General features: G+C 50.7%; 2 protein-coding genes across 2 annotated transcripts; one reads left to right on the top strand and one right to left on the bottom strand.

Moving 5' to 3' along the window:
- Positions 1-407: 407 nt before the first annotated feature.
- POFUT1 (protein O-fucosyltransferase 1) lies at positions 408-6,072 on the bottom strand. The gene is made up of 7 exons (XM_039719271.1): positions 5,848-6,072; positions 5,229-5,350; positions 4,956-5,138; positions 4,226-4,338; positions 3,389-3,581; positions 2,642-2,884; positions 408-2,208 (listed from the first exon to the last, which is right to left on the bottom strand). The coding sequence occupies exons 1-7, from the start codon at positions 6,005-6,007 to the stop codon at positions 2,020-2,022; spliced, it is 1,203 nt and encodes a 400-aa protein (XP_039575205.1). The 5' UTR covers positions 6,008-6,072; the 3' UTR covers positions 408-2,019.
- Positions 6,039-14,407, top strand: PLAGL2 (PLAG1 like zinc finger 2). The gene is made up of 4 exons (XM_039719270.1): positions 6,039-6,138; positions 6,592-6,701; positions 8,109-8,497; positions 9,290-14,407. Exons 3-4 carry the CDS (start codon positions 8,235-8,237, stop codon positions 10,509-10,511), a joined length of 1,485 nt encoding a protein of 494 aa, XP_039575204.1. The 5' UTR covers positions 6,039-6,138; positions 6,592-6,701; positions 8,109-8,234; the 3' UTR covers positions 10,512-14,407.
- The last annotated feature ends 3,647 nt before the right edge of the window (positions 14,408-18,054 follow it).

Here is an 18,054-nt window from a genome sequence, read left to right as displayed (position 1 = left end):
CGCGCCCGCGCCGCCGCTCCCGCCGCACCGGCACAAAGGGGCCCCGCCGCCGCTCCCGCCGCACCGGCACAAAGGGGCCCCGCCGCCGCTCCCGCCGCACCGGCACAAAGGGGCCCCGCCGCCGCTGCCCGCGCCGCCCAGCCCCGTAAACCACGGGTCTCGCCCCCAGCCCGGCGGGTCTCTGCCGCAGCCAGGCTGGGGGTTTTTAAATCTTCCAAAGCTCGGGAGTATTTGCAGGGGGGGAAAAGAACGTTTTCTTAAATGCAGAATTTAATTTAAGAGTTAAATAATTTGAGTTAAAGCCCCTTAATCAGAGCCTTCTGGATGGCAGCAGTGCAGTGCAGGCTGCAGCTCTGGTACCAGAGATTCCTGCAGTGGAGGAAGGAATGTTGGCGCACTACGAGTGAATACAAAATCAAGTTTTTATTAGTACAAAAAATACCTTATTTGAAAAACCAAAAATGAAACACCCCACCCCATTTTGTTTTAATACTTTGTCTTCCCAACAGTGTGGGGAAAGGCTTCCCCTGCTCCACAGCAAGGCAAGGCAGCCCCAAGGGCATCACCCAAGATCAGTAAACTGTGTGACACAAGGAGGTTCAGTCTTTAAAAGCACAGCTTCCAAAGGCCCTAAAACAGGTAATTTCCCCCCAAATCCCATGATTTTTTAAGCCAGCCCTGAGGAAACAAGTGATTATTTTTTGCCACCCTGACACTGGGGGACCTTCTTATTTTGCCCTCTTTTGCTCACTCCCCTAAGCCCCCAAACTCCTTCAAAGATCAGAAACATTTCAAGGAGGAAAAGACCACCATAAAGAGAGACATTTGGAGTTAAATGCTCATAACAGCCTTGCCTGTACTGCAGCAGTGCACAGGAGGCAGCAGCTCTGGTAGCACAGACTCACCCAAGGGGCATTTTTGAAAAATGAACCGTTCTGTACTCAGTCTTTGGACCAGAAAATGAAATCACAGAAGCACCAAAAGGCATTGTTCAAGTTGAGTCTCACCATGTTGGGATTATCAGTGTAACCAGCATCAAACCACACCAGGCCAAACAGAGGGGTTTGGGCTGTTGCTTCCCCATCAAGGAATAATTTTCCAGTTACCTCCACTGGGAACTGCCCCAGACAAGGGTAATGCTCTCAGAGGGGTTATCTTCTAAAGTACAAAAACAAAACAATAACATAGACCCAAGTCTGACATACCTAACCCCACTACAGCTACTTTAATAACCTTGGCTCAAAGTTTCTCTTCTACCACAGACCTCACTGACATCAACAGCTACAAAGCTACGAGCCCTCAATCTCCAGTTGTGGCCTGGCTGTGACAGATCTCCTCCCACGTCCCTGCACACACCTTGCCCCAGGCTGATGCAGAGAGGCTGAACAGGCAGCTGCCATGTCACACCACGTCCCACTGCACTCTTCCACCACCACCAGAGATCCAGGGCTATGGAATCTCTTTGGACAGGAGAAGGGACACTGAGGCACTGTGGTGACACCGGTCTGGTAAGACAACCGTGGTCCTTGATAAACCCCAGAGCTTTTTCAGCCCTGAGCTTCACCTTGCACACCCTTTCCAGGGAACCTGATATGCCTGACAGAAGTTTTACATTCAAAGAGAACCAATTATGGTCAGTTTTGGACACAAAGCTTCAAAATATCTCCAGGTGAGAGTTAATTAACAGGGAAATAAAAGAGGAGGAAATCTGAGCAGCTGCTTCATCATGATTGCTGGTGAATCTCAAGTAGTGATAATGGAGAACTATAAAAGCTACATCTTAAAAAACTATATATAGCTTATAGTTTCCTATAAACTACATGATTTAAATTTCTATCTGAGCTCACACTGGAAACACAGGAGAGATCAGACAGAACAGTCTGGAAGGGACTGTGAGGAGCACTGGAGGGCAGGAGCTCTCCCACAGCCCAGCAATGACTGCCCACAGGGAATGCTGCAGCACCAAGGACCCAGCTCAGAGCCCTGGAACCACAGAGCCTCCTCCTCCTCCTCCTTTGGTCAGAACTCATCCCGCAGCCTCGGTGGGTGGTCCATGCCAAAAAACGAGGAGGGTTTCCCATGGATGTCACGTTCTCTTTTCACAAAGGCAGTGAAGGAAGAGACACAGTTCCCAATGAAGTGGTCGGACTGGCCAAGGATGTAGAGATCAATCTGAGGCACTTCTGGCTGCAAGCTGACAACCTTGAGCTGCAGAGAAACGAGGAGAGCAGATGAATCCAGTCAGCTATTATCACAATCCAATGTCTTGGCATAATATTAGAAATGGAATACACAACAGAAAGAGAGCGAGTTTTGTCTTTCTCTGCCCTATAACTCATTTATGATTAGATCAATGTCAGACCATTTCTGAAAATCACTTAGGTTTATTTAATTTAAACCCTTTTCATGGAAATATTTACTACCATGCCAGACAATGCTCTTCAATCTCCAGGAAAAAAAAAAGAATTTTACAGGATAATTTTTATTGCTATGAGCCAAATTCACTTTGAGATGCCAATATTTGGCTGTGAATAACCTATTCCACAACTGCCTGTCTGCTATCCATGACAGCCTCGGGCCAGAAGCCAAGGAAGGTTTTTATCCAAGCACTCCTGCCAGAAGAGGTTTCTGGAAGCCTCACCTTTTCCTGGAAGAACTGCTGTATTTCCGTGGTGTAGGGCTCGGAATCAGTGGCAATATAAACAGATTTAGCTTCAATCTTTGCCACCCAGAGCTTGAGAGCCCGTTTGATCTCGCGGAGGTCTGGCAGGCACATGTCCATGGTGAGCGGCACGGCGGCGCTGCGGTCGTAGCCCACGCACTGCGGCGAGGCCATGAAGTGCGGCCCGGCCGTCCCGTCCTTCAGCATGTTGCAGGCATTTTTCTGTTGGAAGAGGAAAAGACAATCACAGAATCATCAAAGTTGAAGATCTCTGAGATTATCAAGTCCAAACTTTGAACAGATACCCCATGCCCAGTAAACCTTATTAGAAAATGCCACCTCTAGTTGTGTTCTGGATACTTCCAGGAATGGCAATTCCACCACAGCTCTGGGCAGGCTGGGACAGTGCTGTCGCTCATTCAGTGAAGAATTTTTCTCTAATATTCAACCTGAACCTCCCCTGGTGCAACCTGAGGCCATTTCCTTTTGTCCTGTCACTGGCAGGAGAGGCTGAACCCCACCTCACCACAAACTTTTTTCGTTTTTTTTTGTACCACATTCAAGTCAGAAAACACCACCACGTCCCCCACCTCTGCCTGTCTGAAAGAATCCCAGCACCACTGCTAACACACAGGGAGCTCCTGGATGCCAGCAGGGATCAGGTGGCTCTCCCTGCACAGCACAGCTCCTTTTTGAGCAGCTTTGTCCACACCCACTGCTCCGTACCCAGTCGGAGCCGATCCTCAGGTGGATTCCGACGTAGGGCCGGAGCAGCAGGGACTGGATGTAGGCTTCTCCCTTCTGCACCATGGCATCCGACCACTCCATGTACTTCTGCAGGGGCCGGTGCTCCTCCAGGACAGGAAACTGGGCTGGAGCTCCAGGTAAGGCGAGAACAGGGTGCTCAGAGGCTGGGAACCTACAGAAAACCAAGCGCAGCAGTCTGAAATGTCACCTAACCTGCACGAAGGCTGCTGTGAAGGTTAGAATAGAAACCAGGAATGCCCCAAAAACCGCAGCATTTATGGCTCAAACTGAGATAATTTTAGCTGCTTTGCCATTTGAAGATATCTCAGGGGCTGTATTTTACCTCAGACCTTTTATCTGACAGACCATAAGAGAAGAAGCTCAAACACACAGTGAGGAGCTACCAAGCAATGGGATGTTACATTTTCAGCCCAGACTAGACCAATTCTGTCACCCAAACTTACTGATAACCACTAAAGTCACTCATGGCTCTGAAAACACAAGGTAAGCAGCAAAACACAGTTCATAATCCCAAACTGAGAACCAAATTATTTCTGATGATTAATTACATACTTGATAAATTAAATATTCCTGGCTCAGAAGTCAATCAGCCTAACAGTGTTCATACCTAAAACAATGCCCACAGGAAGTGCTCAGCAAATATTTAATGGAAAAAGCATTAATATTTTTAACTATATTACTAATCACTTCAATCTCTCCCCCAAAATGTAGTCACAATACACAGTCACAGCTGCTCTCATGAGTGACTCTAAACGCCCACAGTGATCTGCCAGTGCTCTTGCATCTTATTGCTACCTTTGGATCCAATGGTCCTTGTATGCAGGACTGAAGGAAATCCCCTTGAAGAGCTCAGACTTATCAAAATCCACTTGGAACTGATCCCAGAAGGGACCAAACGGGTTTCCATCCTGCAAAGAAAAGACAAGTGTTCATTTAGTGCACACACAGAGCCTGAAAGGTGGATCTAACAAGATCTTGAGGTGCAAAACAGGAGCCTGTTCCAGGATGGAAGCAGCTGGAATACAACAGCCTGTTTGACACACCAGCTCTACGGGAAGGACACAGCGAGAAATACATTAAGGGAAGTTCACTGAGCCTGTTCCAGGATGGAAGCAGCTGGAATACAACAGCCTGTTTGACACACCAGCTCCACGGGAAGGACACAGAGAATACATTAAGGGAAGTTCACTGAAAAGGTTACAAAGGTTGTCTTAAAGAACAAGGACACCACAGCTTTCAAACTTGTAGGTAAGAGAAGTTGCTTTAACACCAGCTGGAAAACAAAGGGCAGGAGATAAGCTACAGTCAGAGGTGGTAAAATCTACTTGCACAGACCGCATCCCCATGCACTTGTAGACAAAGAAAACCGACGATGGCACCGCAGCCACTCCACAAGCGGTGAAGCAATGCCGCACAGACCGATTCGCGGCGGGCAACTCCCAAATTTGCGAATCAATAGCGACCTGACCGAGCCGGCCGCAGCCCGCGAACAAAGCCGTGCCCGCGGGGCCGAGGAGGAGCTCACCTTCATGGGACACGTGCTTCTGTCGGCGCTCCTCTGCGCAGCGGCCTCGAAGCAATAGGCCACCCTGCTGCCGGGCGGCCAGTGCCGCGGCGCCAGCTGCTCCATGAACCGCTCCAGGCTGATCACGCGGTGGAAGCGCCGCAGCGGCTCCAGCCTGAAGTGCTCCGAGTAGGGGACGTGCAGCTACGAGAGGGGGAGCAGAGCCCTGAGCCGCGGCTCCCTCACCGCGGCCCTGCCCGCCGCGCCCGCTCCCTCCCGCGGCCCCGGGCTCACGTTGGTGTAGGGCGGGCGGTGGTGCCGGTACTCGATCCAGGGCGGCACGGCCAGCGTCCGGTTGAGGGCGCGGGCGAAGGCCAGGGCTCCCAGGAAGTGCTCGGCTTGGTTACCGAAACGGCCTGCGGGAGACGGGCTCAGCCAGGCGGGGCACGGAGCGGGGCACGGGCCGGGGATGGACACAGCGGGGAACGGAGCGGGGATGGACACAGCGGGGCACGGGCCGGGGGATACAGCGGGGCACAGAGGATGCAACGGGGAACAGACCGGGGGATGCAGTGGGGCACGGACCGAGGAATACAGCGGGGAACGGAGCGGGGATGGACACAGCGGGGCACGGGCCGGGGATGGACACAGCGGGGAACGGGCCGGGGATGGATACAGCCGGGCACGGAGCGGGGGATACAGCGGGGCACAGAGTGAGGGATGCAACGGGGAACAGACCGGGGGATGCAGTGGGGCACGGACCGAGGAATACAGCGGGGAACGGACCGGGGAACGCAGCGGGGCAGGGAACGCGCACGGCGCCGGGGGATGAAGCGGCGCCTGCAGCACCGGGGTCCGCAGCGGGGGATGCTACCGATACATGTACAGAGGGCCTGCACCGCGAAAGCCTCACCCATGCAGGGACAGTAGAGCAGGTACCCGGCCTCGTCCCAGGCGGGCGCCGCGCCGCCCCCCGCGGCCAAGCCCGGGAGGAGCAGCAGGAGCGCGGGGAGCAGCGGGCCCAGCGGCACCGCCATGGCGGCTCCTCGGCGACCGCGGCCCGGCGCCGCCATCCCGGCATGCCCCGCGGCGCGCCGCTCTGGCGGCCACCACCGAGGCGTGACGTCACTCCCAGAAGGCCCCGCGCAATGGCGCCGCCGGGGCCGGGAGCGGAGCCGCGCTTGGCGGGGCCCGGGGGAACGGGGTGAGCGCGGGGGGGCCGCGCAGGGGGGCGGCACCGCGGCGAGGGGCGGTGGCACGGCCGTACCCTCCCCTCGGTGGCGGGGTCCCCTCAGGGGACAGGGGGGCGTGTGAGGAGGAGGAGGAGGAGGATGCGGGGCGGAGGGGGGGGCGTAGGCCGGGCCCGCCTCCCTCCCCTCAGGGCTGCGGGGCGGGGGTGGGATGTGCGATCCCGCTCCTCCGGGGCTGCTTTATCCACGGGGCGCTGCCGGGGGTGGGGGTCTCCCGGCTGGCTCTCGAGGTAGACGGCGGAGGTGCCCGAGGGAGGAGCGCGGTGCCCCTCGCGGCCGCCCCCCGGCACCTCCGCCGTTTGCAGGGCGGTTGCAGCAGCACCTCTGAATTCCCTAAAATTCCAGTGTGGTCGTTTATGCGCCTGGCTGTTCAGAACATCAAAATTCAAACTCTTGTCTTCTTGCAGGTAGCTTTGAAACTGGCCCAGATGGCCAGGCTTTTTCGGAGGGAAAGGAGCAGCTCCCTGGTGAAAGTGGTGGAGACTCTCGGGACACCTGCACAGCTCTGGAGCAAGAGGTAGAGAAGACTCATCTTTTCTGGGATATATTTCATAGAGAGGTGAAGTAGTCATGCTTTTGGCACCCAGGAAGACAGATTGCTCTGAGCCACAGGCCTCCTGCACCCTGAGGGGTCAGAGCAGCTGTCACATCACGCTGGCTTGTCCCAAAGTGGCACCTCAGCAGTTCTGCTCCTTTATTGTTCTGCTCTGACCACGTAGATTTAGCCTGCACAAAACCAAGTTTTGTTCTTAACGGGCACTCCCAGAGCCCACAGTGACATATTTCCTTGGAGTCACCCTGTTTCCCAGTGTTTCCCACCCTGAGGGAGCCATCCCTGGTGTCTGGGGTGACGGTGCAGGCACAGCAATTGTTGTTTCAGCCCTTCTCAACGTTCCCTGGGCACTTTCTTGGGGGTTGGTTTGTTCCCTCGCAGTTGCACATCCTGCCCACAGCTCGCACTCGTGTTGATGTGCAGCAGGAAGTTCCTCCTCTGAAGCAATCATGGAGTGAGGGTTTGATGCTATTTTAAGTAGAGTTTCTCAGGCAGCCAGGCTGAGTGAAAGAGGCTGGTTTTGTTTCAGCTGACCGTTTACCAGTCGGGCTGGCAGCAGAGCCCTGTAAAAACCAACACACAGCTCAAGAGAGATTCACCAGAACCTCACCAGCATGAAAGCCAGAAGAGCTTACAGGAGGTGTATTTTGTTGAACAGGAAACAGTCTGAGCTCCCATTATTAATGGATGAGAGTGCCAAGTTAAAAAAAAAAGAGTTAAAAATTGCTCATTACAGTAGAAAACTTGCTGATCCAGAGAGGCAGAATGTGCCTCACAATCAAAAAGTGAAAATGCAATGAGTAATCCCACCCTGCAGAGGAGCTGCATCCGTTGCCTTCCAGAAAAAGGTGTGATGTTGATGATAATTGAGAGTTTCCTTCCTCAGCTTCGTTCAGCCACATCTGGGGGTTCACACTGATTTGCTCTGGAGATTCTTTTGCCCAGTGCATGAGGTTGGTAGCAGAAATTATGGGAAAAGAAAATACAAGAGAAACCTTGGTTTCTCTGAGAATTTCTGAGAGGGAATTCCGTGTAGGCAGAGACCAAGAGCAAGTGAGAATATAAAAAAATGGGATGAGAAATTATCTGCAAAACACACAGGGTAAGGTATTCAGAGCTACAGATAGACACTTTTTATGATATTTCAGGAGAAAATACATCCAACACGTAATACTGGCTCTTAATAGTGGCAAAAAAAGCAATTCAGAAAAAGTTTTAACATCATTTTATTCAGGTAACAGGTTAAGGGGGAAGAGACAGAAAAATATTATTGCTTGGAAGTCCCCATGACTGGGAACAGACATCTTCACATGTTTGCTGTGTGCACGGGTGAACTGGCAGTATCCTAACACCAGCCTTCTGTGATTTCAGATGAAGAAGTTCTGCTATTGAAGCAGTTTGGTCACAGGGGGCTCCAACAGAAAACGTCACCGGGACAACATCACAGCCCACAGGCTCGAGTTCTGCTTGACATGGCCATGTTTTACTAGACCTGCCATGACGGCATTTTTCCCCAGTGTTCCCAACTGGATTCAAGATGCAAAGCAGGAGGAGGAAGAGACAGGCTGGAAATTAGTGCCCAGACCAAGAGGTGAAGAAACCGAAAGTCAGGGAAAATGCCAGTGTGAACTATCAGAGCCCTCCTTCCCCCACGTGGACAAGCTGAGAGCTCACACGCTTTCCCATTCGGAGCAGAGGCCCTACAACTGCCCCCAGCTGCACTGTGGCAAGGCCTTTGCCTCCAAGTACAAGCTCTATAGGTAGGTATCTGCAAGTGCCTCTGCCCAGCAGTGCCAGGAGAATGGGGAAACCCCCTCCCTCTGTGTCTTTGGTTGAATTTCTGAGAAGTTGGAGGAGGGGAAATGCCCTTTTACCTTGCAAAGCAGTTGAGTCCCAGATACTACCATACTTGGCATCTCTTTAGGTGCCTTCCAGAGAACTTCAGCTAATGCTGTATCCTGAGCTCAAGCTGTTTTATGTTTCACTGAGGAGGAAATAGAAACAGAAAGTGAAGTTCACAGATTAAAAAACAAAATGGAAAGCAAGAATAGCGTTTGCATTCATAAGTCCTGCTTCTAACCACAGGGATAATTCCATGGCAGCTGTTGCTCCAGTATGGAGAAGTAGAGATCCCATTTGTGTAGTGAAGTACAACACAAAATAGTTAAACAGTGATGGCTGAGAACTTGAAACCAAGTGAACCACAGTGGGGATAGTGTGAGACACCAAGGTGAAATCAGACCACAGTGGCTGTCAGCAGACTTGGGCACAGCCTGACCCTCCTGATGAAATGAAGTTTTCTCACTAGTGTCACAAACTAGGGAGGTTTTCTTTGGCAGCCTCATCAGAGAGCAGGAGCTGAGGAGAGACAGCTGCTGGGACAGACTGTAGGTTTTGCCTGCAGCGTTGTGTTCCTTGTTTAATGGAGGTAAAATGCCATCTGGGATTTTTGTGGCCTAAAGTGTAGGACACAAGGAAAATTTTGGAGAACTATTGTGTGTTCCCTCAGAGGCTGGATGTTTGTCTGACCTTTCCTGCTTTTCTCCCCTAAGGCATATGGCCACGCACTCTGCTCAGAAGCCCCACCAGTGCATGTACTGCGAGAAGATGTTCCACCGGAAGGATCACCTCCGGAACCACCTGCAGACCCACGATCCCAACAAGGAGGCCCTGCACTGCCCCGAGTGCGGCAAGAACTACAACACCAAGCTGGGCTTCAGGCGGCACCTGGCCATGCACGCGGCTGCCAGCGGTGACCTCAGCTGCAAGGTGTGCCTGCAGACCTTTGAGAGCACCCAGGTCCTGCTGGAGCACCTGAAGGCCCATTCCAGGCGGGCTTCTGGCGGGGCGAAGGAGAAGAAGCACCCGTGTGACCACTGCGACCGGCGCTTCTACACCCGCAAGGACGTGCGGAGACACCTGGTAGTGCACACGGGGAGGAAGGACTTCCTGTGCCAGTACTGTGCTCAGAGGTTTGGGAGGAAGGACCACCTGACCAGGCACATGAAGAAAAGCCACTCCCAGGAGCTGCTGAAGATTAAGACGGAGCCAGTGGACATGTTGGGTCTGCTCAGCTGCAGCTCCTCTGTGGCAGTGAAGGAAGAGCTGAGTCCTGTCCTGTGTATGGCATCCAGAGACATGATGGGTGGTAAGAGTTTCCCTGGCATGCTGCCCATGGGCATGTACAGCACACATCTCCAAACCATGCCAAGCTCAGGGATGCCCCATTCTTTGGTTCCTAATTCTCTTCCAATGGGAATGAGCTATCCTCTGGAGTCTTCTTCTCCCATCTCCTCCCCACCGCAACCTCCTCCAAAGTATCAGCTTGGATCTACCTCATATTTGCCTGAGAAACTACCCAAAGTAGAGGTGGACAGCTTTTTGTCAGACTTCCCTGGCAGTCTGTCTCTCTCATCTGGTGATCCTCAGTCCTCTTCGCCTCAGCCACCCGCCCTGGATGAGGCTTTGCTTTCCAAGAGCCCTGCTAACCTCTCAGAGGCTCTCTGTGCTGCTAACATGGACTTCTCTCATCTTCTTGGCTTCCTTCCCCTAAATCTTCCTCCTTGCAATCCACCTGTCTCGTCGGGGGGATTGGTCATGGGCTACTCGCAGGGGGAGGCGCAGCCACTGCTCACCACTTTGCAACATCAACCTCAAGAGTCTCCCGGAGCCGGGGCCTCGCTGAACTTTGGGCCCCTTCATTCGTTGCCCCCCGTCTTCACCTCCAGCTTGAGCACAACCACGCTGCCACGGTTCCACCAGGCCTTCCAATAAGCTGGAGATAGCACTGGAGAACAGATCTTTCAGTCACCCTTTTGTGGAGAGCCTTAAAAACGCACAACTCTTCCTTCCTTGGGGGTGTGAAAGCTCTGGCAGAGCTGGGTCAGACAGGAGGTTTCTGATCTCGGAGGGAGCACTTGTAGACTGGAACCTGTGCAAGTCCCAGTCCTGTACAGCAGAAAGATTTCAGCTGATAGACTGGATATATTTTATCTAATTTTAAATCTGTGAATCAGGAGCCGCGCTTAGCACTGACCTTCCCTGAGAATGCTGGAGCTGTATTCCTCTCTGGGAAGGGACTGTCCCTCAGAAGGAGTTGAGACTCTTTCATCCTGGGCTAAACTTTTGAAGAGTCCAGCTTCCATTTCATGTTACCACACTGCAATTCTGGCAAACCAGCCAACACCTCCACATGGAGAAGAAGTCAAGATAGCGCTCTGTATGAAGCCAATGGGGAAGAGGCTGTCCTTCCCTGCTACCTCTCATCCCATCACCCAACACAGCTTACTCCACATCAGTGTTAAGCAACAAGCCCGTTTACATAGTGAATCCAACGTCACCTCTTTGGAGCTGTTAGGATAAACTCGTTATGGTGAACACTGTTTACACAACGCAAATCTGTTTCTGCCATCGCAAAAATAGGAGGCACCAGAATACACTGGGTTCATCTCTGGTGTAGCTAGAACACTGTTTACACAACGAAGTCAGGTTGCACTGATTTCTCTTCACTTATCATGTTCTTCCCCCATGGGGAAATACACTGCTTTTGGACCACTTCAGCCTCTGCCCCTGTAGGCAGCAGCTTCCTGCCTTTCCTCGCTGGCTGTCCTGAGTGAAGGGGATGGAGCAGCTTTCACAGCTTAGCTTGGTGTGTGGTGTATGGACAGAGCCCTTTTAGATATCTCCCCCAGGCAAACAGATCTGGAAACCAAAGCACGTGAGAGAGCTGGGTGAGGAGCTGGGGACATCGGGCACCGGCGTACCAGGCTGGGTGAGAGCAGGCTGCAGGCCCTGCTCCATGGCTTCCCTTGGGACGAGGAACAGAGTATGAGTTTCTGGGGTTTGGGGTTTTTTAACCACTCATTGAGGTCAGCACCCTTTTTGGCTTATCCAGGAAGGAATCTCAAAGGTGTATTTTAACCTCAATGGTGATAACATCCAAGAATCAGGGAAAAATTGCTCCCAGCTTCATGTACACACTGTCAGTGTATTTGAAGCATTTCTCCCAACACCAATAGTTCTGAAAAATGCTGAGGTTTGGGGCCTGCAGTCAACTTTTCACTTTGGATTTGATTCCACTGGCCTTTTTTGTTCTCTCCTGCTCAAGCCTTGCCTCCTGAAGTTCAAGTCCTGCTTCCCTTGCTCCCTACCCTACCTCTTCAACTCTTCCATGGGCTACCTACCAGGGCAGAAGGGTTATACTGGGAAGTGGCAGCCAGCTGCTGGTGTCATTTAGCACCTGTATTGTCTCCTGCTCCTGTTTTCCTGGGCACTTACAGTGCAGATGGGAACATATGGAAGTCACTCTGCACTGGTGCATGTTTATGGCTATGGACAGGCAGATCTTCATACCTCAGCATGGAGGAACCATTGTAGACCAATATAAACCAGGAAATCTGTCAATATTGTTCTCCATAAATCTAGGAAATGCAAAATCTACCTCTACTCTGTTATCTCAGCTCCCTGGGTGAAGCCAGATGCTGTCCTCCCTTGTCTCCCCAGAGCACATCCACCTCAGTTGATGCAGATTCCTTCCTGCTGAGCCATGATCCCACTGTGTGACATCAGCTGTGCCTCTTTTGGTCACAGGCTTGTCCCCCTTCCATTTTACTCCAGAATTTTATTTTTAATTTAGCTTAGTAATTCTTCCCAGAATGACTTTTTAGCAATCCATTGATTCTCCAGAACATAGATCGGTTGTTTTAGGTTAGCCAGCAATGCTGCAAATAAGACTTTTGTATCAAAATGTAATATAAGATTTATTTACCTCAGCAATATCCTGTGGCAATGATCTCCCCGAGTTGAATGCAGTACTTTTTCCTTTTCTCCACTGGAAAATGTTGCCTTTCCAAGTCCAACGAGTGCCTTCTTGTTCTCTAACCTAGCAAAGGTAAACAGGGCATTGCAGCCAGTCTGTTTACCAGCATTGAATACCTCAGGCCTGTCTTCTATTGCTTTGCTCTTTGCAAATTAAAGAGTTTCACACTGTTATCAATTATATGCAAGCCTTATCCCTGTCTTCAGTTGAGAGGATTATTATTTTTTGAGAAATAAATGGTCAGAACTGATCACTCACTGCCAGTGAGGATTATCAGATTTATGCAATGCCATCACACGCCTTCTCCCACTGCAGAACATTCAGCTTTTTTGCTTCCTGCCTGCATTGTACTCTGAACAGATGTCATCACTGGAATTCCTTTAGCAGTGGTAGCTAAACTTAGAGCCAGGCATCTTTTTCCTACCAGTAGTCTGTCAAAGAATAAATGGAATTCATTTTGCTATGATTTGCACGTGTGATTTGCTTTCCACAGCTACTTTAACAAGCAGAACTGCAGTAACCTTTGTCAATGCAAGGAAAATCTAACCCAGCAAGGGCAGCGTGGTCAGAGACAGCATTGGAGCTGATTCCAGGTGTTTGCACAGGAAAATGGATTCAGAGTTTCTCTCCCACAACAGCTTGTAATCTGAAGGTATTTTTCCAGTCATTCTAAAACTAACAAGAGTAATTCCATTTGAAATAGCAAATATGCAACTCACAGAACAAATTACAGTGAACAACTTTTACCTGTTTATAAGAAAATGCTTTGAACATCCAAGCTTACAGCACTTGGGAATCCCAGTCCTCTAGGAGATGTGTACCAAGCTCTTAGGCAAGCCAATGGAAGTCAGCTTGGCCAAGCTCCTGCTGATGCAGCTGGAGGTAAGGGATGAGGGTAACTGGCATGCTGTGAGGGGGATTGCTGCAGCACAGCCTGCAGTCTGTTCTGTGCTGTATGTGCAGGGCTTTGTGGCAGCCACTGTGCTGGTTATGTGGTATAAAAAAATCATCCCAGAAAGAGTTTGGGTTTGGTTTTAGACCATGAGTTTGGGGCTGCAGGTCCAGGACACAGCTGTGAGTCAGGCAGGCAGAGCCCAGGTAACCATTCCTCTCTGATCCCTCTGTTCCTGGCACACTGTACCACAAAGATTGCACCAGAACCCAAGGGCAGCAAGTACAGCACGTAATTGGTCAGGAGGATTTAATTAAATAAAGGGTTATTTTAAACTGGCTGGCTTGGGGGGAAGGAGGGGTGTCCAGAGCAGTAGGAACAGTGCAGTCAGCTAAGATAGAAACCCACAGACCTCCAGTTAGTAAAAGGACAGGACATGAACTTGCCAGCCCTTATAAATCAGACCCTGGATTCTCAGAAAGCCAAGGACCTAATGCCCCCTAGAAATAAGAACTAACAAATAGCCAAGCCACTCCCTGGCAGCAGAGGGTTAACTCTTGCCCATCCTTCCAGGCTCAGATTGCCAGAACCATGTGAAAGGCTGAAGATCTTTTTTTCCCCTGGGATTAAAGCTCACTCAAAATCCATTTGTAGGAAGGAACAACATGTTATCTTGCATTTGCTTCCTCTGAATTTCACATGACAGAATACCCACACACCATGTTGTGACAGACCCCCTTCTCTGTCTCACAACATTGCTGCTCTTTAGCCTCAGTGTTGAAAAATTGTGTCACTTCAACTGGAATCCTTTTTTCACCTTTGGTAGATTGATGATTTCAGTACTTTTGTTGAGCTCAGCTCTTTGTTCTTTAATGCCTTCCTTGCTGACAGGTGAACAGCAGCTGCTGGGAAGATTTCCTGCAGTTCACTGAAAAAATCCCCTTTTCCTTTCTCTACCATTGCACCACCTTTGCTCTCTGGACAGAACAACCCCACAGAGGCATTTTTTGCTGCCTGCAATTAAAATTCCACAAATAAATCTTCAAAGATGTGCTTCCCATCACCCTACCTTCTTGCTTATCCTCTAATCCCAGTTAGTCAGGCTGACTGAATTCTCCCTCAGGTGCCTATTTTTAGTTAATTGCCTGCCCAAGCCCTGGAGCTATTCTACCACTGAACAGGGAAGTGGATGAAGGGCTCAAACAGAACCACTTCAGGTTTCCATCCTCATCCAAAATTTGTGTCTTTTCCATAACTTACTTCTTGTATTTTCCCAGTTCCTAGAGATGAGAGCTGCCACCTGAAGCTCTGAATCCCATCCTGGCTGACCCCTGTGCAGCAGGAGAAGGTGGTTTGGTTTAGCCTGCTCTGCTGGATCTGGGAAGCCCAGATATTTTTCACCCCAATCTCCAGCTCTGGCACCTCTCACCCTTTCCATGCCTGTTTACCATAACATGCCCAGCCATTCTGAGCCTGTCTTGGAAAGCAGCTGGAAGGTGCCAGGGAGATGCCATTACCACTGATCCAGCTGCCTTACAGGACCACTATTCCCATTCCCCACCACCTCTCAGGTGCTCTTGTCCCTGCTGCACAGCCCATGCACACATTAGGCTCACCTCTGGCTATTCCCAGTGATGGACTTGCTCCCTCCTAGTGAACAACTGGCATCCCCTAGGGATACTGCACATTTCAGCTATTCTTGTGGCTGCAGGTAAGGAGCTTTCTCCTGGGGTACAATCTGCAATCTCTACCTGGAGCCAGCTCTACATCTTCCCACAGGCCACACACCACTAATCACTTCACACTGGCATGCAAACAGGTCGAGCAAAAACAGAACTGGTGCTCAGGGATGAGACCAGAAAACAGATCACATTCTGCTTCTCACAAACCCACACCAGGAGATGAGCTTGGCTTTCCTGTTCAAAGTCCATTTTATTGCCATGTGCACAGGTAGGCTGCAGGAGGAGGCTGAAGCACCTTCCTCACTCTGTGCTTGTGGTCCTTTCCACCAGTGCCTAAATACCAGCGTGGAAATAGAGCATACATGACACACAGGGAGCTTCTCTGTATCAGATCACACTCACAAGGGAAGTTAAAAGCATTGCAAAAGATAACCAAGGAATTTGGAATTATTTTTTATTACTATAAATAGGTCAGCTCTTCAGCTGGGGGAAGAATCTCCAACATTGAAGTGTCTTGTTACAAGACACTTGTTACCACCCCTCACTTTTGAGTCTTTGTTTTGAACTACTGTGCAAGGGGATAACCAGCTCTAGCATGGAATGCAGTGGACTGGGACAGCTCCAGGGCTGCAGGACAGGGACAGCCTCCAGCTCCTGGGACAGGCCAGGCTGGCTGTGTCCAGGTGAACAGGCCATGGACCTGCCTGCAGCCCTTCTCCCTCTCTAGTCAGTGTCTTGCAAGAAGGTAACACATGAGCTTTGCCCTCAGAAGCCACTGCAGGGTGCCATGCCAGGGTGCAGAAGCCTGCATGCTGCAGCACATCCCAGAACTTCTGCTAGAAGCCTCTCTGGAGTTTCAGATCTCCTCACCCTACTGAGTGCCTCAGCTTTGATGCTTTGTGGAGCTTTCCCACTTTAGTGAGTCCTGATATTTAGGAGCAATTTTTAGAAAGACTGTTTTGTAACATTTGAACCAGTGTTTTCCTTGAATGAGGGTATTGAAGAACACAGAGCTGTTGGCTGATGTACTCTTGAGACCCAGGGTAGCTACAAGGACAAATAAGAACCTGTGGAACCCCTGGGAGCAGCCAAGCTCCAAAACTGCTGCTGGAAGAAAAGCTGCCAAGTGATGCCAGGAACCTCTCCCAGCACAAGCTCTGCCATCCCCCACAGGAGCCCATACACATCTCATTGGAAGGTGAAGGGTTTGGGATCAGCCATGGCAGGGGATGGAAAAGCCACAGTGTCCCTCCCTTCACACTGTCCCTTCTTGTGCTGGTTCTGGCCAGGCCCCGTGCCTGACCTCCCTCCCTGCAGCTACAGCTGCCAAAGCCAGAAACTTCCCATTGTTACAGCTAAACTGGTTTTCTAAAAACAAACTTTCTAGCACTTTTACACAGAGTGAATAACCTCTTTTAAAGGAGTGTTTTAGGGGCTGTAAACAAGGTTTTTAAACTGTAATTAAGTGCCATTAGGAAATGTATGGTTCATCACTAAAATTAGCTCTTGCAAAATGAAGTTCAAATTGAAAGCATCTTTTATAATGAAGTTGTTTATTAAAAGTACTTGGATCTACCCCAGGTGTCTTCATGGAGGGGAGTTTGGGTTTTGGTTGGATTAAGACAGGATAGAATAATAAGGCAGGTCAAAGACACAGTTCCCTACATGAAGCCAAAGAGGTTCTTAAATTTCTGCCAAGCAAAGAATTAGACCCACAAGAAAAAGACCCAACACCCAGTGGGGAGGCAGCCACAGCAGACACCATTATCCCCTGTCAAGGAGAATAATGTTTGTTAGACACAAAGTTCTGGTCGCTTGGTTTCACTAAAATTTCCAGCCCATGTGGCAGCATTTCAGACAAGCTCAGCCCATTCCCCCTCCCAATAACCCCAGCATGCTCTGCTCCCCACGGGCAGAAGAACCAGGAGCAAACCTCAGCTTAAGCTACAACTGGCTGCAGGCACCAGCAGCATTTGAAGATGAAACAGGGCAAAGCACACAGGGCCCTCCTGGGATTCTCCTTCAGAACATGGATTAAAAGCTGACAGCCATGATCAGTGTTAGGTGCTTGTCTAAGAATGATCTAGTTTTCAGGTCTAGTTTTCATTCCTAATTCAGCCACCATTGAACGTGCCCTTTCCTCAGCAGCTTTCCCCTGGTGCTGGGGACTGTGACAGAACATGGATACACTCATCTGCCAAAAATAAGTTCAGCATGGATTGTCCTGGTGCTGGAGCTGAAGCTTCTTTTGCCTTTTTAAAGGGAGAAGGGATTATTCTGATGATTTCTGAGTTTTGATTCACGTATTTGCCAGCTCTGGCCTCACTCACAGACACTCAGCAGCCCCCGACACTGGACTCTGACCTGGGGGAATCACATCCATTGCTCTGCTGGGCAAATCATCTCAGGAAAAGGGAATTCACTTTGCCTCCCTCAGCCAGCTCTCCAGCAGAGGCTCACTGATCTCCTGCCACATCCCCCCAGCAGAAACACACAAGCTCTGGGAATGCAATGGAGCTGGAAGCCAATGCTGAGGGCTCAGCTTCTGCAGCAGCAGCACTCCTCAGACTCCCTTCCGAGCTGTCCTCTCCCCTGTGCTGCTCTAAAGCACTGCCCAGCACTGCCACCCAACAGTTCTGCCACTCTGCCCATCAGTGCCACACGTCAAATGATGTGTCTCACACCAGACACGAGCTGCTCAAGTGATCTTACCCAGCAGCACAAGATCCAAATGCCTCAACTGGAGGCATAGGAAACACACAAGCTCTGGGAATGCAATGGAGCTGGAAGCCAATGCTGAGGGCTCAGCTTCTGCAGCAGCAGCACTCCTCAGACTCCCTTCCGAGCTGTCCTCTCCCCTGTGCTGCTCTAAAGCACTGCCCAGCACTGCCACCCAACAGTTCTGCCACTCTGCCCATCAGTGCC

This window comes from Passer montanus, unplaced genomic scaffold (genome assembly GCF_014805655.1).
Source record: "Passer montanus isolate IOZ18808 unplaced genomic scaffold, ASM1480565v1 scaffold41, whole genome shotgun sequence".
Classification (NCBI taxonomy): domain Eukaryota; kingdom Metazoa; phylum Chordata; class Aves; order Passeriformes; family Passeridae; genus Passer; species Passer montanus.
The sequence above is the reverse complement of the archived record's forward strand: the minus strand, read 5'-3'. Positions and strand labels throughout refer to the sequence as shown.